This window comes from Calypte anna, chromosome 4B (assembly GCF_003957555.1).
Source record: "Calypte anna isolate BGI_N300 chromosome 4B, bCalAnn1_v1.p, whole genome shotgun sequence".
Classification (NCBI taxonomy): domain Eukaryota; kingdom Metazoa; phylum Chordata; class Aves; order Apodiformes; family Trochilidae; genus Calypte; species Calypte anna.
The window spans coordinates 16,709,431-16,734,012 of NC_044249.1; the positions used below are offsets into that span (position 1 = coordinate 16,709,431).

The following is a 24,582-nucleotide window of genomic DNA, read 5'->3' on the forward strand; positions in this document are numbered from 1 at the left end:
AGCGAAGCCGAGCCGAGCCGAGCCGAGCCAAAGCCCAAGCCAAGCCAAGCCAAGCCAAGCCAAGCCTTGGGCGCCTCAGTCCCGGGCCGGGCGGCTGCTGAGTTCCGCTTCAGAGCCCTGTTCGGGAAGCGCACACCGGCTTTGAGGTAGGAAGGCTGTGTCTTGGGTGTTCTAGAGGATGCTCCGTGTGAGGTGTCTGTGGTCCTATTCTAGCCCAGGATAGGGGTCTACAGACTTAGGTTGCCTCTGCGGGCAAATTTTGAGGCGCATGAGTCCACCCTTTGGCTTGCAATTTTAGAAAAGTAAACTCAGAGTAACAAAACCCTTTTTTTTTTTTTTTTTTTTTTTTTTCTGTGGAAGGAGTAAGGTAAGAGGGCTGGGACAAAGCAGAGTCCATATGGATTGTTACTGACCCCAATGCACTTTCTGGGTTTCAGCCTCTCCATAGCCCTCTATGATCAGGGAAAGCCAGGCAGGTGCTCACCATTGCTGCACTGTGTAACACACACTGAATTTTCCACCCAACACAAAACTGGGCCAGAACTTGAGATGTAGTAATGTAGTACTCATCTTGTAGATGCCTGCAGTGGAGGAACTGGGGCTGGGGCTCGTAGAATCATAGAATCATAGAATAGGCTGGGTTGGAAGGGACCTCAGAGATCATCGAGTCCAACCCTTGATCAACTACCGCCACAGTCACTAGACTATGGCACTGAGTGGTGGACCTTGTAATGGAGGACAGCCTAAGTAAATCTGATTCATCTCCTGAGCTCTGTTGGGAGTTCATGGAATCCTGCTGATACCATCAAAAAGGAAATGAAAGTTGCTGAAGTAGAAATTTATGCAGGATCAGCCTAGAAGATGGAAAGATTTTGGAGGAAGAAGCTCCACGTTTAAATTTTGGCTCCATTCAGAGGTCCATGTTGATAAAAAAATCTACGTGAAGTTCCATCATCCTCAGGGATTCTGCACACCTGTGTAAAGTGTTTTGCTTCTCTTGCTCCCTCACAACATAAACTCATCTGTCCCCTGTAGCCCTGAGTACATCCATAACCTCTCATTTTCTCTGCTCCAACAATCTTTTGAATAAAAGCACAGAAAGGAAATGTCCTGCTTCACAACCTTATTTTTACTATTGAACTTCATAGTCTGCTCAGCAAATTAAAAGTCCTGACTGTTAAGCCGTTGGACAGCAACAATGAGGTGATTGTTAAAACCAAAAACTTGCCAGCAATGATCTTTTTAGAATGAAATGTCTGTAATCCAAGCATGATTTTACTGATGCAACTGTCTTATTCAAGAGTCACTAAACTACCATGAATTCTCCATCCACAACAGTGACACCAAACATCTGTCAGCATGAGTTCCCTTATTGATTCAGCTCCTTATCAACAGCAGTAACATTGTGTGCTGCTGTCCCTGCAGTGCTTTTCCAGTTATAAAATTTCCACTTTAATTAAAAAAACCAAATGCAGCGGTTTATGGTTAATACAGGGTACAAGCAGGAGTTTTATTGCATTCTAAGAGAAATGGTGCTCCTTGTGGCTATTAATTATTTGTATTTCAGTAGTAACCAGAGATCCCAGTCAGGGCTCTCCCTTTACTGTATTTGGGAGTATTCTGAGATCAATATCTTTCTTTTCTAAGATCGTACATCCCTGTCTTGATCATTCTTAGCAGAAAATGCTACATAAAAATACACCATTAAAAACCAGAGGTTTTTCAGACCCTTATGTAGAACAGGCCATTCCCCTCCTTCCATAGGACGCTGCCCGTGTCCAACAGAGCTCTTGCAACTTTAGAACTGGGATTTGTTTCTTTTGCCAGCCCTGTGGAGAAAAAAACCTTGTGAGTCCACAAAGCGCAGGGAGGGCCCACGGCTGGGAGGCAAAAATCCTCCCCAGCTCTGGGGAGACTCGGGTTGGGAGAGAAGATGGGCGCCCTGCCCACGACTCTTCCCTTGGGGAGCCGGGACCATCAAGCACCAAGGCCCCGCCACATCCCGACCCGCATCCCCGGGGCCGCGCTCCCACCCCCGCGCAGCGCCGCGCTCGGCTCCGCCCCAGCGGATCTGCCCGCCCGGCAGCGCCCAGGCCGGGCCAGCCCCAACCCGCCCATCCGGGGCTGCGGCGGGAACTACCGCTCCCAGGGAGCCGCGGGCTAGGCCGGGCCGGGTCGGGTCGGGTCGGGCCGGGCCGGGTCGGGTCGGGCGGGGCACAGCATGGAGAGCCCCGCGGTCACCTTCACTCTGGCTTACCTGGTGTTCGCCGTCTGCTTCGTCTTCCCGCCCGACGAGGTGCGGTCGGCGGGGCTGACGGTGCAGAGCCTGCTGGCCGCCTGGTTGGGCAGCGAGGACGCGGCCTTCGTGCAGTACCACCTGCGGCGGAGCACCGGCACGCTCCTGGCACACTCCCTCCTGCCCCTGGGTGAGCCCCGGACGGCGGCAGGGAGGGAGGGAGAGAGGGAGGGACCGGGGCGTGGGGGTTCCCTACGGGCAGGGTACAGCCTCAGCCTCTTCGGGGTGACAGGGAAGATGCGGTGCCCGGCTGGGCGGGAGCAAGGGGGTTCCTGCCCGGCGCACGAAGGTTACGCTGTCCATCTTAGAAATACAGGATTTTAGCATCTCCTGAGCTGTTTTGTTAATGTACGAGCTTTGTAACTCGTTGGCTGAAAGGGAGTACATGTAGTTACAATTGTATGGTATTTACCCAGTGAATTCAAATCAGCTTTCCTTAGCCATATAATTCTGCTCAAAGTAAGTGTCAATTTACGGGTAATTTTGTTTAACCTGCCAATTCAGATCAGCTTCATTTAACTACCTAATTCTGGTAAAAATCAGTGACAGGTAAGAATTTACCTCAGAGTGCTTGAGTTTGAGTTGTCATCCAAAAGAACAGCAGCTCTCCTGGATGTCAGCGTGCTGGCCAGATGAACTGTATGACTCAGGGGTATGTGTTTATGTACATACATAATTGCTTCCTAAAACTAAGTTTTTTTTTCCTTGCAGGTTATTACCTTGGTATGTGCTTTGCTGCACCTGAAAAACATCTTTATTTTTTCTACCTGGCCTCAAAAGGATGGAAAACTTTCTTCTTCTTCGCTGTTCTCTTTCCAGCAGTCACCAGTGCCCTGGCATATTACTGGTCACGGAAAGGTTGGAATAATCATCCACTGGCCCGAACACTTGCTGTTCATGCTCTCCCACAGTCAGGATGGAGGGCAGTAGCTTCTTCCATCAATACAGAATTTAGAAGAATCGACAAATTTGCTACTGGAGCCCCAGGAGCGAGGGTGATTGTTACAGACACTTGGGTGATTAAAGTGACCACCTACTGTTTACACGTTGCCCAGCAGCAGGACATTCATTTGACAGTGACAGACTCCAGGCAGCATGAACTCACCCCAGACTCAAATATGCCCGTGCAGTTCCTCACCATCCGTGTTGCCAGTATTAATCCCTATGTGAAAGCATTTGATATCCGGTAAAACAACCACCCTCTTCTGTTATATATACTACTTGAGGGTGCTGATGGAATGTTTCTGTGGCAGATCTGAAGGCTCCCTTGGTCTTATCCTTTTCTTTTTGCTCCCTTCCCAGTTCTGCCATGCGGTGCTGCAGTGAAGAAAGGTTGTAAAGATCTATACACCTCCACTATTGGATGCACAGTGGATAAGGAGAGGGACTGCCCTGTTCGATCCATTTTTAGGAAGAGGATGGTGCTGGGTGCAGAAAGAAGTAACTGGAAAAACTTAGGTCAAAGATGGAGAACAGGAATGGAAGGGAGAATCATTTATCTTCCAGATTTCAGGGGCAGAGAAAGCAATTTGTCTAAAACTGGCTGTTGTTCACCCATGAGTTGTTTTTTTTTTTTTTTTGTTCCTTCTGCTCAAGGCTCAATTTTGTCACTGCTCAGAAGAGCTTCACTGAGCTACAGCAAGCCAACTGCCCTTAAAGCAAGGAAGTAATTTTGGTTCATTTCTGATTTATGTGTTCCATAGCAGTAAATCATAGCAAACATGCTGTGAACTGGTAGGGCTTGCTTTCCAAGGGCGTGTGTGATTTTTTTCTGCAGTCCCTCTGTGTAGCTAGGCAAAAGTAAAAGTACTGCAGAAACCTGTAGCACTGAATAGAAGGGTACTAAAATCTTTGTTGTCCTTATGTCATTAAAAGGAGTTATGTTAGTGTTCCTAAAAGTATGTATTTGAAAAGGCATTTGATTGTCTGCTTGCTGTAAATTTGTATGCCAGCAGTGTTTATTTACCAGTTAATTAAAAGCAAGCAGATGACCAGACTAAGTGAGCAGAGGGGTCCTGGCATACATGAGGAAGGCACAGAGGTGACTGTGTTAGATATTCAGGTTTCCAGAGCTCAGAGTAAGAGGTTAGTTAAGGTAAGTGTGACAATGCTATAAAAAGAGATTTTTCTAAACCTGTGAGTGTGGTTACTAAATAAGTATTAAACAACTAATTATTTTCTTCTGCAAGTGCTTATGGCAGAGTGATAAAACTACATCCCCAGCTGGGAAAATCATGGCTTCTTTGACAATTCCTTTTAGGGAAAAAAAGTTTAAAAGTTCTTACAATAAGATGTGTCACCAATAGCAAATCTCTGCTACAATGCAGGCATACAGGATTTAAGTGCCAAAGCACAAAATTTGCCTATTAAGGATATGTATGTAGAGGTATAGATCTAGAATCAGATACAGTGGGATCTTTCTGGAAGAAAAATGCTTTTTTGCAGGCAGGCTACATTTCACTGTGTGTTCAATGCAGATTTTTTTCTCTGGATAGAAGCATCCTGGTTATTTGCACAGATAGCATTTGTTAACAAACAGCATTATCCTATGGCAGTTAAAACAAGGCAGGGCACTGGGAGCTAAAGCACAGCCAACGTTGCATTGTACTGGACTCTGGGAACACAGCAAGTGGTAGGAAGAACAAGGAATTTCAGGGCAGTGTTCCCAGGGTTTCATCATGAAAGATGTTTAATGAATGTAAATGTTGAGCTGGGAAGTTCTGGATCTCCAGTTCAGAGCTGTAAAAAAAAAGAAGTAACAGCAGTAATGTCTCACAAGGTCTTGTGGGCCACTTGAGGTCTGTGGGCCTCACCTAAGACTTTAGCAAAAGCAACCTAGTGTGAAACACAGCTTGGTACAGCCTTAAGCAAAGCGTAAGTCACACTCAGCAGCTCTGTGTAACTTGTGTGAAATTTCTGGTTTTATCTGAAATTGTATTGTAAAAATCACAGAAACTAGTTTCCATTCTGATGATACTTATGTGTATTGTATCACCTTGTGCTACATGATACAACTCTAATTTCTACCTTCAGGAATTTATAAACTAGAATTTATATATGGTATAAATAAATAGATATTTAAAAGGTGAACAGATTGTGCATGGATGTATTAGTGCACGATTTATGTACCTCTGTTGCTTTTCTTCATGCAGATTACTTCAAAAGCCTTCCTTTATTTTTATATGATGTTTTAGCTAATCTCTGGCATATCTGTTGGCAATCTGACACAGGTATGACAGTGTGTTCTGTTGTCTGAATTCTGCCAAAACCAACAACTAACCAGCAAAAGAAAACAAAATGCTCACTGTGTATTTATTTTAACTCCTACCTACTAATCTGTATAACTTTTCTGTGGAGTCACTTCTCTGATGTTTACCTCAGCAATGTACTAACAAGGTATTTGAATAGATACTCACGGGAACATTTTGTTTTATCTCTTTTTTAGGTTGAACTCCACAGAGTATGGGGAGCTCCGAGAAAAGCTCCGTGCTCCCATCAGCAATGCAGCTAATGTTGTGATCCATCAAAGCCTTAGTGATTTATTTCTTGAAACCTTTACATCTCTGGTGGAAATTAACCAGACATATTCTGTTCCAAGCACTCAGGTGAGACTTTCTGTACCTCTGGGACTAAAAATTACCCTTCTCAATATTGGTGAGCCTGGGGTTGCTGTGTGATTGATAGCTGTGTACTTGGGGCTGTTGTAGGTGAAGTATTAAGAGAAGTTATTATTGTGGGGTTAACTGTAAGGTTTTATTAAACACTGATTAAAGGATGATTAAAATTATTATTAAATGGTAATCAAACAGCAATCAAATGGTAATTAAAGGGCAGTCAAACACTACTATTCACTGCACTCCTAACTATTAAGCTACCTTGTATACAGTATGCTTAGATCAAATATAAAAAATTGCTTACCTTGCTGTAGATAACAGATGCTGGGTAAGAGATCTCTCTCCATCAAGGAGTGACCTTCAGAAGTGTCCTATCTGAGGGACAGCCTGCTGCTGTGCAGAACTCAGTGGGCTTGGGGCACTGCAGGTATTTATAGTGTAGAGTTGTAGACTCATATTCAAATTCCCCTTTGCTCTAGATGCAGGTGTGCAGGTGTAGCAATTTTAGCTTGGTGTGGTTCCAGCTCAGGCTAGCACTATTAGCTCTGATAAGACATGGCCTATGCAATGTCCTGAGAAGGAAGATATGGCCTAGCACAGCTTCTCAAAGTCTGAGCAGCAAAGCTGACTTCAGTCCCATCTCTGTCATTGGTACCTGGACCAAGGTGCTGTTCACTCACTCAGGGTGGGTGTATCTGTCACAAGGACCAGAGAAGAGACACTGGAAGTGGGATCCAGAGACCACAAAGCACAGCTGCTTTTTGTGACACCAACAGCAGTATAAATAGGATTATGATCTCCACCCCTGCTCAGTGTGCTGCTTTTTGAACTTGTCCAGTTCTTGGAGAGCTTTGGATGGAAGACACATGGCAAATGCTAATTATTGTTTATTAATTGTAAAACATTGCAAAGCAAATTCATCTTCCTAGTTGCAAGTGCAAGTTCATGTGTTATAATTAACAGTGGGAAAATACCAATTATTCCAATATTATCCAAGAAGTAGGTTTCTCATCCTTCGAGATGTGTGCCCTCTGTGTTGAGTAGAGCCCAATTCCTTCTGTTATTTATGTCTTTTACCTACAAAGATGGAAGATAAGAACACCTATTTGCTATAACAAGTGGTGAGAACTGTTTGCTTTGTTTATTTTCCTTACTTTATATTGGTATGATTTTTGAACAGTGGTATGTCTGAATGATCAAGGTGGCTGCTCACTGACCTGCTCTGGCTGCTGTGCTCTAGAAACAGATGGAGCAAGAAAAAGAACATTTATTTTCAGTCATTTTGGTTTTGTTTGTTCTCTTTTGTTAGAGGGTTTTCTAATAAAACACAACTCTGGAGACTGAAACCATTTGGTATCTTCTGGTGAGGCAGTTCTGCCATGAGGCTTTGCCCAGCTGAGTTTACTTTTCTAAATGCCTTTGGAGAGCAAGAAGAGCAACCATTCTGTGCACTTCATAATTTTGATGTTTTGCCCCTCCTTTAGGAGCTGGAGCCTTGCATAGGGTGCATGCAGACTATTGCTAACATCAAGCTGATCAAGAACTGCCAGGAGCCAAATGAAGGGGAATGCCAGCAGTGCTACTGTCGCCCCATGTGGTGCCTGACCTGCATGGGGAAGTGGTTTGCCAGCCGACAGGATCAGCAGCACCCAGAGACCTGGCTGTCCAGCCAAGTGCCTTGTCCCACCTGCAGAGCCAAGTTTTGCATTTTAGATGTTTGCATAATAAGGTGAATAATCCTCGGGTATGTTTTTACTTTTTCAATTTCGATCTGTTTCATAGTGGGTTTGGTTAAAAGGCCTGTTAGATTTGTTTCTGAGGGATGCAGACTTCAAACCTTTCTTTTACAATGTTGAAAACAGTTGTAAATCTTTCTAGTTCCTCTCCACTTTTACCTCATGTTTCATTTTTATTAATCAGATATCAATTCTGGAATTATTATTTTTTTTACTGTATGTTTAGCTTTCTTATATCTTGGATAGGACAAGGGCATCCCTCTGTATTTGCAGTATTTTTTCAAGTTTTAATGTAGGTTAAATTTTTAAAATTTTTAACTTGGGTTTTGATTTTTTTAGTAAAGGGCTAACAGAAAATTACTTTGGTTAGACTTCAGTGATACTCCTGTTGTTCTTTAATCCATTTGTAAAATCCTTATTAATATTTGCAGGTGTTCATCAAATAAGTATACTAGTTTTGTTCCTTCTACTGGTCCTTTTCACTTGTAAAGGGGATTGGTATTGGTAGGCTAAAGGATTTAATCCCTGAAGACCTTCTATTCCATTGACCTGCCTCTAGTTTATTATTTGAGGGATGTGTTTATTTCAAACAACAGAAGGATTCAGAAACATGCCCCATTTATCAGCATTGCTAGTGCTGTGAATAGTAAAATCTGTTGGTTTCCAGGAGCTGAGTTGCTTAGAGTTTTGATGCTTCTTAGGTGGTGGACTTTTTTATACCTTTCAAGAGAATGCAGTAAACATCTGAACTGTCTAAATACTGAAACAAACAGCTTGTCTGTTTAGAAGCCTTTAAGCTAATGTTTCACCTGAAAGAGATGCCAGGATCACAAAAGTACAAGTGACTGTGCTAGATTCCCCAAGAATGACCATAATGACCATCATTAACAAAAGCTTTCAAGTTTTAATTCTAATGATCATCAGCAATAGTCAAGGTTTTAATATTCATAGGGTACTGATGCACACACTTTTTGATAAGATCTGCATCAGAATAGTTTGTAAATTAAAATAAAGGCATTGCATATTAATTTAAGAGAGCTCTATGCTTAGACCTAAGTTCAGTGCTTATTGTTTAACAGCTATTTAGGATACTGCTTGGGGGAAAGCCTCAAGCTGCTGGAGAATGTGTGAGCTCTTACCCTGTGCACTGCAGGGACTGAGATGCTGGTGTCTGCTTGCTTGGGTTGTCCACATAAGAGGGGTAGTGACCTCAGGCAGACAGGTGGGTCAAATAGTGAGAGAAAGAAATATTTTAATGCTTGGATTTAGGAGAATAAAAGCCCTTATTCCTCCCACCTATGTAATCAGAAGGATCTTAGAGTAAATCACCAGAACAGAGGACATGCCAATGGTGAGATAAAAACCATCTTGACTACCATGACAGGCAACTGTTTTGAGCAGAAACAAGTGGCAGGATCTTTAAAGAGGTACAAGTGCTGGAAGCACAGCTATGAAAGATGTCCTTAAGAATCTCAGCCTAGGTACGAGTTGTGTGGTGAATACACCAAACGGTACTTAGATCCAGGAAACAGTTGCCAATGTGGCTGCAAGCTGCATTTTGGAGAGCTTTGGTCTTCTCACTGCTTGTGCAGTCGAGATCTTCTTTACAGAAACCTACTTGGAATTGATTGTAACTTTCATTTCAGTGGAACTTTGCTTTTTGTCATCTTAGTTTTGGCAGTGTAGCAGTGCACAACAAAGTAACAGTCACAAATGCCTAATACTAATACATCTCAATGGTAGTGCTCTATCCACAGAAGTGCCTCTTGGAAAACAGTAATAATTACCAAAATACATTTGTGATTTATGTTAATAACAGTGCCTGGGTAAAGTTCCTTAAAAGAAGCATTTTTTCCAAGTTTAAGTTCTCCAAGTAATCTGGCATGTCTCCAAAGTTTGTAAGCTTCTTAAAGGCTGTGTTAGAGAACCATCTTGTTAAAAATCCATGACATATTCTTTTAGTGGCAGTAGGAGAAATTGTGACCTTTTCCTGCACAGTCATGTGATATCTAATTAGTCTTGAATAAACCACTGAACATGAGAACAGAGCACAAAAATAGTCTTTGTGGTAGCTTCAGGTCACCATCCAAAGAACCACATGCACGTATAGTGCTGTTCCTAGAGACCTTACTCTTTTTGCAGTTAAAAAAAATACATTGCCTCCCACCCAATCTTAATACATTTCTTAAACATAAGGGTAGTGTTTAGAATCAGTCTCTTTACAGCACTTTTCTAAGAAAAAAAAAAGAACCAAGTAATGTGGTGGGCTAAACTATTTACTTAAAGGATTTTCTTGACTTAATTATAACTTAGTGTTGCTTTTTCATCAGTGTTTATACTTTTCCACATCACTGACTTTTGGGTAAGCACTGTTGGTAAATTGAAGTATATTACATAAATGTAATGTCATTATGATAAGATAATCCATACGTGATGCAGTGTCAGCATAAATATATGTGTATACATGTATAACCCAAATTTTCATGTGTTTCAGCTGAACGGGTGCTTCTAAAAACATGGGCTGTGGCTATATTATTTATTTCCACAGTTGTGTTATTTCTGTAATTGTAGCATTGGAGAAAATATTGGAAAGATACCTTATCTATTGATTTTTCAGGGTAACATAGTTACTAACCCAAAAAAGGCATTTTGTCTAAGCAGGATAGATTTTGACTCCATTACATGAACACAGGTTTGTTTTGGGTTTTTTTTTTTTCACATGAGGCTTGCCATAACTGGAAATCAAAATATCGTGTTACTACGTGAACTCTTCAGTATGAGTATTTTTTGCTGCATTGAAACTTAGTAGACTGCAGCAAGGTACCATTGCAGTCAGGCTAAACCTCAGTAAGACATAACTGAATAAAATTCTGAGTGCCATTTGTTAAGAAATATTGACTTTACTATGTTTAAGGAGTTGAGATATAAATATCCAAGCTCTTACATGCATTGCAAGACATCCTCTTCCAAAGATATACTGAAAGGTTTGCTATTTGTGGTTGGGTGTTTTTTTGTCTGGGTGTGTTTTTACCTACGTAGCTTACCTTTTTTAAACCAGAAAGTAGCATTTGGATAGCCTTTAAGGAAAAGGCTTAATGAATACATGTAGTTAATCTTAAAATTATTTCAAGACCTGAATAAAAAAATACACTCAATTTTATGTAAGACTTCTGGTTTTCATTTAAAGTTATGTTTACCATTGAAAACATTATACGGGTGGAAAACAGTCTGACTTACTTGACTGTTTTAGCTGAGAACACATAAAACCAAAAAGGGCTTAAATTCTCCTGAGGGATGCACCTGGTAATTCCTTCTTTGATGAATTCTCCTGATATAACCTAAATGTAGTGGGTTGCATAAATGAAAGGTGTGTAAAATCTATGTATGCATCTCAGGAAAAAAACAAAACAAACAAACCAAAAGAACCCAAGTACTTGCCATAAGTAGCAGGGGTGAAGGAATGACACCACATGTCATGGACCTGACATTTGTCTTGCCTGGGAGCACTGGCATGCAGCAATGACATGTCCTGTGTAGATGTATTTTTCTGTTGTGACAATGCTTAAATACATTAACAAGTGTAGGCAATTGGAGAATGTGGTGCATTCCATTGATGCTATGCAGTGTGGGACATGCTACTCTGGAGTGTAAGTTGTGATGCCCATCAGGCCCCTTTGCTGAGCCAGTTTATCTCACCACATAACGTGGCCACAAAATGAGTCCTTGGCTAATGAATGTTGTAACACTCTCATGTCAGAGCTGGGCTTTTGCTGGATTAGGGAGTGGGTGTCCAACCACCCCCATGCTGGGTGGGTGTAGGGAGAGACCCTGAGGGAAATGGTGCCTGTGGGGTGAAGGTAGCAGCGTGGGCTGCAGGACTGAACAACTTCCCACCCTCCCTCTGCAAAACCTTTTATTATTTTTAATTTTTTTGTGGTTCTCTCACTCCACTCTTCCTGAGACCCCACCTGCAGTACTCTGTCTTGTTCTGGAGCCTCCCCAACACAGGAAGGACACGGAGCTGTTGGGAGCAGGGCCATAGAGATGAACGCAGAGTGGGAGAGTTGGGTGTGTTCAGTCTTGAGACCCCAGGCAGACCTTACAGTGGCCTCCCAGTACCTGAAGGGATTACAGGAAAGCTGGAGAGAGGCTTTTTACAAGGGAATGGAGTGACAGAACAAAGGGAGACAATTTTTAGCTGAAATAGGGTAGATTTAGATTGGATATTACAAAGAAATTCTTCACTATTAGTATGGTGAGACAGCGGCAGAGGCTGCGCAGAGAAGCGGTGCTGCCCCATCCCTGCAAGTGCTGAAGGACAGGTTGGAGGGGGCTCGGAGCAGCCCGGTGGGGCGGGAGGTGTCACCCAGCAGGACTGCAATGAGACAAACTTTAAGGTCCCTCCCAACCCAAACCCTTCCCACATTCCTTTTCCCCTGGAACCTCCCAAACATCTCCTCCCCGGCTCCCCGCCTCCCCCTCACCACTGCTTCCCCCAGACTGCTGCGCATGCGCGGCCACCCTGAGTTGACGGGGCAGGACGAGGGGCGGGCGGTGCCTGCGCGGTGCCCTGCGCGGTGCGCGCAGCCATGTTCGGCGGCGGAGGTCCCGCCGGCCTCAGCCATGTTCGGCGGGCAGCGGGATCTGCCCCGCTACGCCGGCGGCGGGAAGCCGGGGGAACTGCGCAGGTGAGAGCTACCGTGGAGGGCCGAGGTGGCTGGAGCAGGGAGGGTGTTGCTCCTTCGGGGTATGAGGTGTGGTGCTGCCCGCCCCTGGTGTGAGGGGAGGTGGGCGGTGGGGAGGTCGCAGGGTGGGCTTCCCACGCACTTCCCCGGCTTCAGCATCGCCCTCAGGGGTTACCCTTGAGGGGTGGGGGGCAGAGGCAGCTGTTGGGTGCTTGCTGCCCTCCGCCAAACGCCTTCGCTTTGGGGCGGGGGTGTCCGTCGGTGGTTTTAGGCTCTTCTGACAGCGGGGTCAGTGTGGGATTTGGGGGGGATGAAGCGCCGGAGCCCAGGCAGCAGTGTGGGGGCTCGGGTGAAACGCTGGGGACCCGGCGGAGGGGGGGGGGGAGGTCTCAGAGGCTTGGCCTCGGGCTGCAGGTGGAGAGCACCGGGGAAAAAAGCGAAAAAAAAAGAAATACTGGAATATTTCTAAAAGGCGTCGTTTTCGGTTAGTATTTTCATCTAGATTTTCAGTTAGTGTTGTACTTAATGTGTCCTCCCTCCCCTTTGTTTTCTCCGTGTCTTTCAAGACTTTCAGTTCAATAATTGTTGTTGAGGGGGTTGGAGAAATCTGTCTCTGTCTGGTCACAGCTTCACCGTCTGCAAAACCCGAGTGTGTTCAAAGTGTCCTTTTGCCCAGACCCGTGGTTAGGAGCAAAGCTTTTTGTGCTGCGTGGTGGTAACTTGGAGCCCTCTGGGAGCAGGAAATTCCCAGAGCCCGTCAAGGGTGGAGGAGGAAGGGAAAGAAAACCTGGGTTGTTAAGGCAGGATTTAAATTACAGAAACCTTCCTTCCCTCTGCCTTGTTGACTTTAGAAGTGCAGAGACCTCGCACATACAGAGCAGTGTGTTTGCCCTTTACTGGCAGGTACAGAACTGCTCCAGGCTGCAGATGTACAGGTGTGGTCCTTAGCCCGAGGCCAGGTCTGGTGTTAGACGCTGAGATAGTGTTTTGACTACTAACCTGTCATTTGAGATGTTAAAGCCGTCAGAACTGAGGAGGAAAATGCAGATAACTCCTGATCCTTAAGCAGTCAGGCTGTCCTTACAACATGTTGCAAGCATCCTACTCTTAACTCCTTGTCCACAGCTCATTTGGGAAGACTCCATAGCAGTGTCTGGCATTTATGTGTAGAAGGGTTTCCATATAAGCATTTGACCTGTTTTCCTTAGACATGCTGTTTTCTCCTGTTGAAGTGATGTTTCTGTATTTGCCTCTCCCATGAGTTTAGTAGTTGATGAACAGTATATAGTGTCAATAATAAAGTAATGTCAAATAATGTATTGCTGACAGAGGACAGTCTATGAATGTCAGAATGTTCCTGCAGTTCCATAAACACAGTTCTGAGTAGGTTTTTTCCCCCCTTTTTGTTTGGAAATAAACACACTTTAGCTACCTAAATATTAAAGTTGGTGGGTTTTTATTTTAATGTCTTCATTGCATAAGTCAAAGACCTTTTCTCCAGTCTATTAACAATTGAAATTGTTAAGTTAGTGTTGCCTGAATGAGTAAGTTGATGCAAGTGTCTGCCAGATCATTGTTTTGTAACTATAAATGATAATACTCAGGTTGTTCATACTGATTTTATATAGGGAATGATCAGGCACTACCAGTGACTTGATTTCTGATGAAAATTCTTGTTTTCTAGTTCTGTGCAACATGCACACTGCTGGCATCAAGAACAAGAATGTAGAAGATGGAATGATTCAGATTCTTTGATGTTTGAGGAGTATCAATGTAGTCATTTCAACCAGTGGTTGGAGAGGTAAGAAAGAAATCTCCACTTTGCATTCTTTTCAGTAAAAATCAAACAAGACCATGGATGTGATTAAATTGTTCTCTAATAATACAGTAGCACAGAGTTAGCAAATTATATGTGTGTTATGCAAAGACCATTCAGTTTGTCTAATTAAAGTACATGCCATATTAACAAGTATTCCATATGAAAGAGAAATGGTATATACAGATGCAGTAGGTTAATCCCTTTGCTGTGAAAGTCTTCAGTGTTAGTATAAAACTCTCACAGAAGCAATATGCTGTTACTTTTTCTGTTTTGCTTACACATCTTTTTATGTAAGTTGGGCAAATGATGATGTTTGGCTCTGCACTCAGTACACTCAGCTGTCCTATAGTTTTTAGTAAATACTTCTTAGTAAATACTTTTTTAGTTGTTGTTACTGTAGTTCAGTATCAAGGACAATCTGAGAGGAGATCAAATTTTATAGGTGGGTATATAGGTGTATTTTGCTTTCGGTTTGGATATTCTAATTAAAAAACTTAGGTGAAGGAAGTGTTGAGATGGATATGAAGTTAATGGGGAACCAAATAGGTGTTTCTCTACTCAGAAAACATTAATGATACAACTAATTATTTAAGTAAAAGCTTAATGACTCTCTTTTTGGCTTTACATAGAGGAGTTTACATTCTTGAGATGGTTCTGGTGGGATATGATAGACAAAATGTTATTTCTGCTCATGTGATGGGCATTTATCTATTTCTTAAGCACGTTGCTGGTCCTTTACAAAGTCCTTAGTTGTCCAGAGGGAGCAGTGACTGGACTGATTTTTTGACCTGGAGTGGTTTCATAAACTGCTCTTTGTTGGAGTTGCAGTAGTGGGAAGGTCCTCAAGTAGCAGTGAGAAGGGTTCACATTGGCTGAGCCAGCAGTACTTTAAGAGTTTGGCAGGTCTTGGGTTCTGACACGAAATTCACTTTGTTACTATTGCCTTTCCCTTCAAAGTGAAATTGGTTATTTTATATCGCTACTGAAGGTAAATTGAAATGTTTTTAATTTGTTTAACTTTGAACTGAAATACAGGAGGGGCATACCCATGATGTTATAGTCCTGGAGCTGTTGAAGTTTCTGTTAAGTAATTTGTTAAAAACAGCAAATGTTCATAATGAGTTCTCATCATTTTCCAGCTCAGCAACAGCAGAACATTCTAGGCCTCTTTCTGACTGTCCTGACTGGGAAGGTAGAATTGAAGAAGACAAAACAATGAGGACATCAAGTAAAAAGATTACAAAGTAGGTACTGAATTAACTGTTGTTGGGTTGGTTTTAGCAACAGCCATCTGTTGGTCTCTGACTGCTCTACATGCATTAACGAAGGTTTGAAACACAGCCAGGCTGTTACATATCAAGCCTGAAGGAAGCCTTAAGGGGCTGAGCACTGAGAAGACTTACCTCAAAAGCTTCTTGTATGATAATTTCAGTCTCTTCTGTTCCAGCTTACATTGCATGTTTGTCACAACTTTCTGTAGGAGAAAGTAGTAGAATAGTGAAAGGAAAGATGAAAACCAGCCATCAAGGCTTGGAGAGAAAAACTGCTGTTAGATCATTCAGGCTGCCTCCTGTATTTTGTGTCTTCATTTTATTGAGGTTAAGCTTTTTCATTTTTATATGAGGAGATTGTTATACATATCTGTAATAATTGTGGATCAGTTCATTTGCTTGTTGTAGGACTGACTATAAGCTTTTACCAAGGCAGCTCTAGCACCAGTACCCTCAGGTGTATGTTTACTTGTTATAAACCTGAGCAATTGCATGACCTTGCAAAATAGTGATTAATTTGGTTAGCACAACCTTCACTTCCATAAACTAATGAAGTCAGAGGAGTGCAGACTGTTTGTCAGAGTACGAATACATGCAGGTCTAGAGTGTGTGTTTATATAACTTGTGGTAAAGCTATTAAGCTTCTTTTCAACTTAATTCTAATTTTTATTATGTTCTCTTTCAAGTGATCCTTCTAATGCAGCTGAAAGGGAAACAGATGAGGTGGTTCTGAGGAGAAGACAAAAACAGATCAATTTTGGAAAAAATACCCTTGCATATGACAGATACATTAAAGAAGTTCCAAAGTAAGTTGTATTACATTGCACATTTCCAGATAAAGTCTTGATTTGTTCCTGCTGTGTGTGGATCAGCACACAGCTTTAGTTCTCTTGCAATTATATGAACAGCAAGCAACAAAAACTTGAGTCAGTTTATTTTTTTAGAGAAACCAGGTGTTTTCTGAATGTGAGCAAATTTAGTTAGGGAAAATTTAATGTTCCCTTTGAGTATTGCTGTTGCTAGTAGCAAATATACTTTAAATGAATTCTGTATTAAACAACTCCTTGTGATGCTTCTGGTGACTGTTGCTAAGCCAGTGTGAAGCTAATTGATACCAGGAAAGGACAGCTCTGAATGAGGGCTGAATAAAGCCTTGAATTTAAGTATTGGTAAGGCAAACCAGGGTGCAATAAAATTCACTGAAGATGCTTGTGAGTTGACCTCATTCCCTTCCAGAAGCAGACTGGTGCCCTGGCAGGCTCTGAGCAGTGACCACTCTGGAAGATTTCTCCACTGCTTCTTCTGCTCTGTTTCATTTTGTTGCTAAGCATGGAATGGAATATCTCTCTGGGTAATTCCAGTCATCTGCTCCAGTGATTTCTCCTCTCAGCTTTTTGTTCCACCCCAGCTTAGTGGCTGTGAAGGAGGAGGGGCAGAGTGGGAAAACAAGAAGGCCTTGAAGCTGTGCAAGGCCAAAAATCAGTGTGTTATTAGCACTGTTTTAGCCATAAATCTGAGACACAGCACTATGGGGACTGCTGTGAGGGAAGTTAACTCTTTCTGATCCAGACTCAGTTAATAAAAAGAAACTGCACTTGACTCAGGAAAACTTGAGATACAAACAGATGGAGGCAAGGATGCTATTGAAGGGGTGTGAGTTATGCTGCTTCTGGTTCATGTTTGTCCATGGGTGGTAGGGATCTGCTTTTGGCAGCTGTCAGAGTGCTGAAGTGGATGAAGCTCTGGTCTGGCATAGCACATTATTGTTAATTGCTTGTGTGGTCTTTTTTTGACAGTGATTTAGAAGGCATGCATTTTGTTTAAGTATTTAAAAATGTGAAAATCATATGCATTAGGTCACTGATCCCTATGTGACTTGATGGACTGGGTTTTGTTTTTTTTTTAAGAATAAAAATCATGTTCTGAACTATTAATAAATATTCCTGTGTATTTACAGGAATCAGCGAATACCAGGAGTTCATCCTAGAACTCCCAACAAATTTAAGAAGTACAGCCGTAGATCCTGGGACCAGCAGATCAGGCTGTGGAAGATTGCACTGCATGCCTGGGATCCTCCCACTGAAGAAACCTGGGATCTGCAGCCAGTGTGTGTATGGGTGAATTAAGTCAGCAAATCTCTTGCTTCACAAGGGAGCTCTGTATTTGCTTTAGAGCATTCCTGACTGGGAGCACGAGAGGAGAGTAGGCTCAGGAATGAATGTCTGTTTGAATGCTTCAAGATATTCTTGTTACTTAGTCTAGATTAACCTCCAGAAGGTGTTCTGGGGAGGAAGACATTTGGTTTGTCTACAGTAGAATGCTCTTTTCCCCTGTGTGTTTACATTGGCAAGGACAAGATAAAATGTTTTTTCTAGAAAGGGATGGGCAGAAATAGGTGATAATTGTTCCTTGACTTTGATTTTCTTTTTTTCTGATGTCAGTGAACCCGCCTTTCTCCTACAGTAACTCTTAGAGGATTTGAGAAGGATAAGAAGATTAAAGATAAGAAGGATAGGAGAGAGATTTCTGTGTGCTGCAGGAGAGTGGCAACTGTGTTCAGGATGGATTTTTTTCATTTTATGTCTTCAAAGGACTTTGAATTCCTGTAGCAAGGCTAGTTCCACTAGTTACCTAGTACTTTACAAGATTTGGACTACTAAATTGTGAGGAAAAGGGTGAAAAGAATTCTATTAGTGCCATAAATGCTTTGTGTAAGTAGTTTCAGTTGTGTTGCAGTTGGCCTGTGGTGAGGTTTCAGGTTTTTGCACCATCTGGATTTCAGATGAAGCAATAGTTCTTACTGCAGGTGTTCTGCTTGGAGTGGGAAGCCAGATGGATGGTATTTTAAATGTTTTTGTTTTGTTCTTGTCCTCCTGTTTTTAGTAACACAGAACCCTCAGGTAGTTCCCAGGAATGGTTCTGCAAAGATCAGGATGTTTCTTGCTCCTTTGTATTTGATGAAAAGCAGAAGAGAAATGAGAGTGAAGATGAATGCAGACAAACTGACTATGCACCAGAAAGGTATTAGATAAAACTTGTGTGGTTAACTTTCTGGGATTATTCAATGTGTGTTGATGCTGTCAGGGTTTTGGTTTTTTTTGTTTTTTTTTTTTGTAGGAAATATTTCATGAGGGAGGGTAATTAATGCTTAGCTTTGGAGTTTGGCACTTTTGCTGTTGAATGTAATTCCTCACTGGTACAGAGCATTGCATGTGGGAGAATTACCATCATTACAGAATTCCATGATTAACAGCAGAAAAAGGCAGTGCTTTTTCAGCTTCTCTGTTTATACAGTGGAGTATTGAGGTTTCCAAGTAGGGGTTGGAACTAGATGATCTTTAAGGTGCCTTCCAACCCAAACCATTCTAGGATTCTTTAGCCACTCTTGGCAGGTGTATCTTTTCCAGAAGCAATAGTGCCTGTCCTTAATTAAAAGTTTTATACCTGTCTACAGAGCAGCTGGGAGACTAAGGGTGAAGCATCTTGTGCAGTTCCCTGTTTACTGAGATCACCTCAGTAAACCTCAGGTCACTAAGGTCACCTGCATGGAGATGCAAATGGTTCTGCTTCAAAGTTTTTTTGTCAAAAAGTGACTGGGCTCACTTTCCAAAACACCACAGTGGACTGATTACCATAATTTGAGCCATTTTCTCTGTGTTACTCTGTTGTGACTGAAGAATCATACCTCAAAAAGTATTTTTCTGTGGCACATGCCATTATTTTGCTGAACTCTAAGCATTTAAACACAGGTGGAAAATGTTGTATTTGTAAAATCTGTGTGTTCTTTCTGTAGTCCCTGTTCTCCTGATTCTTCTCCAGTATGGAAGCGCAGAAAAAGAAACAATTCTGACTCTTCTGTGGTTTCACAGAGCAAAAACCATTATGTGCACATGTACCACACACTGGAAAGGTATGAAATGATTCTCCATAAGGAATTTCATTGGTATATGAGCTGACTTTTGGAATATGACCAGTGTTTATCCCTCCACTTGTTAATAGTTTAATTTTATTTAAATGTATGTGCAGCTCAATGAGGAAGGGAAGACATGCCAGAATAATTGTTTTGTATGATAACAAATATTTACAGCCATCCATTACACAGGTAAAGAAACTTCAGTGCCAGATAACACAATGTAGGGTGTTCTTGTGTATAGAATTAGGTAAGACTAATGTGTTGTTCTTGGTTTCTCTTGGAATCTGGCTTCTCTTTCAGAGGCTGTAATTCTAGAATTGTTAGGTGTCTGCCAGAGTTATATCACACACTTTGTACATGCATTGCATTCTGCTTTTTGGCATGCAGAGCATATACATGTTGATGAGTGTTATATTAAAGGAATGGAGCCCAATGCACACTCATGAATCTGTCAGCAAGTACTGACACTGCCTGTGTAATTATTACCATGTTATGTTTGCTACAGGTATTACAGAGAATATGTATTCATGAAGGGATATGAAAGGAGCTCTGTGTATTTTGGTTTAAGTTTTCCCCTGCCTTGTGGAAGAAGGTGCTTGTTAAAGCAACCAGGAGCTGGTCACCCAGCCTGTGATTGGGACAGAGTGAGGTTAATGTTTAAAATTGGGGTAAGAGAAGGGTGGAGTTTTTCAGGCTAACACCTTTATTGTAAGTTCAGGAATTCAGCTACTCTTCTAGTGATTGGTCTCATATTTCCTTTCTTCCCGTTTCCTGCCTGCTGCATAAGAATTCTTCCTACAAATAGGAAATGATAAGCTATGCAAACTACAAGAAGACTGAAACTGAAAGACTTTTAAGTGTTTTGGGAGTTTACCAGACTTTTCACAATACTCTCTGTAACAATGTTTACATAGGTGTTGGTTTTTTCTCTCTTCTTAGTCCCCTTCAGAAGAGTTAGGAAATGTGTTGCACAGGTTCATGGTTTCAAATCTATTCACTTCCTTTCTAGTCTGACTGAACCAGGACATCAGGAGGTGCTTTCAAGGTGCTCAGAGTGGGAAGCCTTTGGTGAAAATGATGAAGTAATGACAGTACAACAAGGTGTAGAAACAAGGTAAATAACCATCATGAGTATGATGTTCTTTCTGTTCATTGCTTATACTGTAAAGATGTCCTTTGCTTTTTTTAAATCTTTCTTTTCCTTTGCTCTTTAATTCTACTTTTTTTCTGTACATTTCCCCCAGCATGTGGTATGTTTGGTTACTATTTTTGTTCTTTGAGTTCATTTGGCTTTTCCCAGTCTGACTCTCCCCTTGGTGCTTTCTGCTGCTTCTGCCATTAACTAATGCTGGAAGATGCTGAGCCTCTTTCACCCTCTTTGTTTTATGGAAAGCAGTGATATTTTACAGAACTGCTCACCATGGTTGTTGCTGGCCTCTCACTTCCTCAGCCTGGGAGCTGAAAGCTTTCTCTCTGTCTCCTTAGAGATTAAGCTGTTCTGTAGCTGACCACAATGATAGTTATTTGTTTTTATGCAGTGACCCCATTTCAGGCAGCTGTTCTTCAGGATGGAACAGTCAGAAACAGAAAAAAAGCAACTTCTTTCTGCCTGACAGCAAAACTTGCAGTGATACAGACTGCAGGATGGAAAGGTATAAAATACAGCTCATCAATAAGGAGCTTTCTTTTTTTTTTTCCCTGTGTATTAAGTTAGGAGCATAGTTGCTTTATTGCTGTCTTTCAATCCAAGGTCTTATCACAAACACAGATACATGTTTCTTTACTGTTCTTTTTAGGGATGTGTTGGACAGCATATTTTATGGTAAAATTTTGTCCTTATGTTCTCATATTATATTTTGTGTTGTTTTAAATAAGAGGTCATAGCTGTATTTGGTATTAAAAGGTTACCATAATAAAGCCACTTAGTCTTTGGGGTTTTTTTCATTTGTAGGCTTAAACTTTGTAGCAGTTTATTGGAAGGACATCAGTCAGAATACCCTGGAAGAGGATGGGGAAGTGCAAGTGCTGAAGATAGAATAATGAGGAAAAACATTTAAATACCAAGGTAAGTTCATGCTGACCACTGATTTTACCTATTGTTTCAGTAGCCCATATGCATATTGTTCTATATGCATATTATTCTGTAGAATCCAACTGTTCAGCTCAAGCAGTTCCATTTCTCTTATTATTTCTTTATTATATTAGTATTTTATCCCATCCTCTTATGTTTAATGCAGCACCTTAATTAAAAGAGCCAATATTTCAGCCTTAGTTAAGTGATGCATATCTTTTCAGACAGAAAACATAGGTGTTTTTCTTATCACCTGAACGAAAAGTGTCAGGTTTTTAAATTATTTCAGTAGCAATTCTTAATATTTTTGTGGCAAAGTTACAACTTTGTATTTGCACTGGTAGATTTAATTGAAAAATTCTCTCAGACTGTAAATTCCTGCAGTCCATTAGTAGAATGGGTAGTATTCTGAGTGAAACAGGTTTTATTAGCAGGTAATATTTGGTGTGATTAGATTGTCCTTTATCCACATTTAATACAGGTTCTGAAGCATTATGGGCTAGGATATAAATGTCTGTTTAATAATCTTGAAATATTTTGCAAAATGAAACTCATTAAGAACATCACACAATTAGTTTTGTACTATTTATATTTTTAATACTATCAATATGAAGAAAAAGCAGATAGATCTCTTTAAAACTGCTAGTGGCATTTTTCTATTGACTTATTGATTTGTAATTTAAATTATTTGAGCGTGAATAAGACAAATGGATTCACTTTTCTGAAGTGCTAATTCAGTATTTGAAAATATCTAGTCTCTCTTTGAATATAGAAGTGTTGAAGAAGAAGGATGTTCTCCTGTGGCTGAAAAAAATTTGAAGAATAGGGATGTAGTCTGAGATCACATCTTGGAAAACTGGTGCAGTCCCATCAGATCTGCAGTGCAAGAAAGATTTACAGTCAGCATATGTGCAGTCAACATAAGGTGAACTATGGAGGTAAAAGAATCAAGACTTTATATACATACATATACATACAGTTGAAAGCTTTTTTTCTCTGTAGTTGGTATTTAGCTCCTCTGCAATTGGCTTTTGTAAATAAGGCTGTATTAAGGAGTGTACATACTCAGTGGGTTCACTCATTCTAAAGAAAAAATATCTTTGACTTGTAAAGTTTAAAAAGTGAATTAAAGTGAATGTGGAGCAAGACATTGGTTTCCTGGCATGCAAAGATCAGTGTTTAGTGAGACACTGCCTTTAACTGTGTTCTTTAGGTGTGATTAACTCTCAGATGGCAAGAACTTCATCTGTGGAAGGTGATTGTTGCTTGAAAACAAGATGGGGGGGGACGTGGTAGAACTCCACACTACACACCCTTTTGCTGAAATTTGTCTCAAACAGGAAAAATGTGGCTGTTTCACAGCCCAGCTAAATAAGCTTGAATGTGTCTGGTTGCTTTTTGAAGGAAAAATACTTAGTAGAACACTAAAGATGTGGCAGGAAAATGTTAATTAGAACTGAGAGAAAAATGTATTCATTTAGTGACAGCTGGAAATAATGTGAGGGGTTGGGAAAGATAAGCTCAACTGCTTAATTTTCTCTTACACAGAAAGAGAAAAACAGAGTTTATGTAGGACTCTAGGAACTTATATTCTCAAAGTGTTCATGCTGTCTCTGACACTTTTACTGCTATGGGCAATATGATTGTCTTTTATTCTGTGCTCCAAGCTCACCATATACAGTGCTCTGTTCCATTTACTGCTACCTCAACACTACAGCTTAAAATAGTAAATGTTTTGCTGTTCATGACTAGGTGTGTTGTATTTATAACACAGTTATCTACCTTTTTCTTTAGGTGTCTCCAGATCTTTTAAGGGTAGATTGTCTTCTGCAAGCTCTGCCTCAAGTGTAAAACTCCAGATTTTGTTAAGCCTGTGCCACAACAATGATGGATGTTCCTTAAAGCTTTTGTGAGAATGTTTCTGCTTTATCTGCATTGACAAATGACATTTGCATCATACTGTAAAGCTCCTTCAGTGGATGGATCCTGCTGTTGCAGTTTGGAGATCATGCTACTTAAGAGTGTGCTGATGTTATGCTGGCAAATTGGTCCAGTACTGAGTGAGAATGAAGAATGTCCCTGCTTAAACCAAGGACGTGAGCCCTTGTTTCTTCCACTGGACAAGAGTTGTACATACAACCTGAAAAACTGCTTCAAAAGAATGTAGATAATTTCAACCTTTCTCCAGCTGTTAAAGACAAACTGTTCTTAGCTTGTGGATTAGGCAGTCATCTGTTTGGCTGTTTACAGTTCTCTGAGATACTTATATTAAACTAGGAGTTACCTAAGCCTACTAAGAGATGAGAAAAGAAAGGTAGATGGTTATTGAGAGGATGAGTGGCTGAACAGCAAGGCAGCCTAATTATTTGGATTTTGCTTTTATGGGTGTTACAACCTGACCTGAAGAGCCAATCTATAGCTAAGGGCAAGTGAGGATGAGTTCAGTGCCTGCTGTTCTACAGCAGCTGGAGGTGAGCAGCAGTATTTGCAGGTTTGGAGTTGCTCTTGGGCATGGGGTGTCCAGGCTAAGGGTTGTGGGGTGTGTAGATAAGTTCTCCTTTATTTTACCCTTCTAGCACAGTGCTGAGAGGGTCAAAGCAGGGGCTGTGACTGCAGTAGAGTTTAGACCTGATTAACATGCCAGTTATGAGAATTTTTTACTGTCCTTGTGGCATTTTATGTGGCATGTACAGGGTTATAAATATCTGTTCAAGCTGGGAATTGTCTCTTTGCAGGAGTTCTGTTTGGCTTTTTGCAAGGCCACTGCAGAACTGCAAGTACTGGGGATGTCACAGCAGCTTTGCTGTGTGGCTGGCAGTGTACCCAAGGACCAAAACCCCACTGTGCTACTGATGTGGAAGTAAACTGCTTCCCTAGAAACTGCTCCCAGTCCCTTCCAAAATGTTTTCTGCAGGCATGGGATTCATCAGTGTCTCTGCACAAGGGTGGTTCAGTCACACAAAACAGAGCATGGAATGTGTATATACAAGGAACACATCTGTACAGCACTTTTTAAAGAGGTAATATTTAGCACATTGTTGTTCCATTGTGCATGCTTCCATGTAATTTATGATAACTGTAAATGAGGCAATGTATGACATTTTGGCATTTTGTCTTTATGATGAATTAAAGACTTCAAAAATCCCTGTTAAGTCTGTTTTTGCTCTAATGTCAGAG

The 24,582-nt window shown here is 41.4% G+C and overlaps 1 protein-coding gene across 5 annotated transcripts; it reads left to right on the plus strand.

Moving 5' to 3' along the window:
- Positions 1 to 2,178: 2,178 nt before the first annotated feature.
- TMEM129 (transmembrane protein 129) lies at positions 2,179 to 24,546 on the plus strand. 5 transcript variants are annotated; one of them, XR_003987558.1, is made up of 15 exons: positions 2,179 to 2,426; positions 3,008 to 3,482; positions 5,742 to 5,901; positions 7,395 to 7,639; positions 14,016 to 14,132; positions 15,290 to 15,394; positions 16,108 to 16,227; positions 17,379 to 17,528; positions 18,305 to 18,442; positions 19,215 to 19,331; positions 20,344 to 20,448; positions 20,873 to 20,986; positions 21,286 to 21,399; positions 22,161 to 22,343; positions 23,200 to 24,546. XR_003987558.1 is itself a non-coding variant. In XM_008501889.2 (14 exons), the coding sequence occupies exons 1-13, from the start codon at positions 2,222 to 2,224 to the stop codon at positions 21,389 to 21,391; spliced, it is 2,157 nt and encodes a 718-aa protein (XP_008500111.2). In that variant the 5' UTR covers positions 2,179 to 2,221; the 3' UTR covers positions 21,392 to 21,399; positions 23,200 to 24,546. The 5 variants fall into 5 exon arrangements, 1 of the variants encoding a protein (XP_008500111.2); XR_003987560.1 differs by having other exon boundaries at positions 22,161 to 22,330; XR_003987559.1 differs by having other exon boundaries at positions 22,178 to 22,343.
- Positions 24,547 to 24,582: the final 36 nt, after the last annotated feature.

Bases quoted from the DNA above. Each gene is read 5' to 3' on its own strand.
- TMEM129 (XM_008501889.2), top strand. From the start codon at position 2,222: ATGGAGAGCCCCGCGGTCACCTTCACTCTGGCTTACCTGGTGTTCGCC. The intron at 16,228-17,378 runs GTAAGTTGTATT...GTGTATTTACAG, and splicing joins TACATTAAAGAAGTTCCAAA to GAATCAGCGAATACCAGGAG. The intron at 20,987-21,285 runs GTATAAAATACA...TTTCATTTGTAG, and splicing joins ACAGACTGCAGGATGGAAAG to GCTTAAACTTTGTAGCAGTT.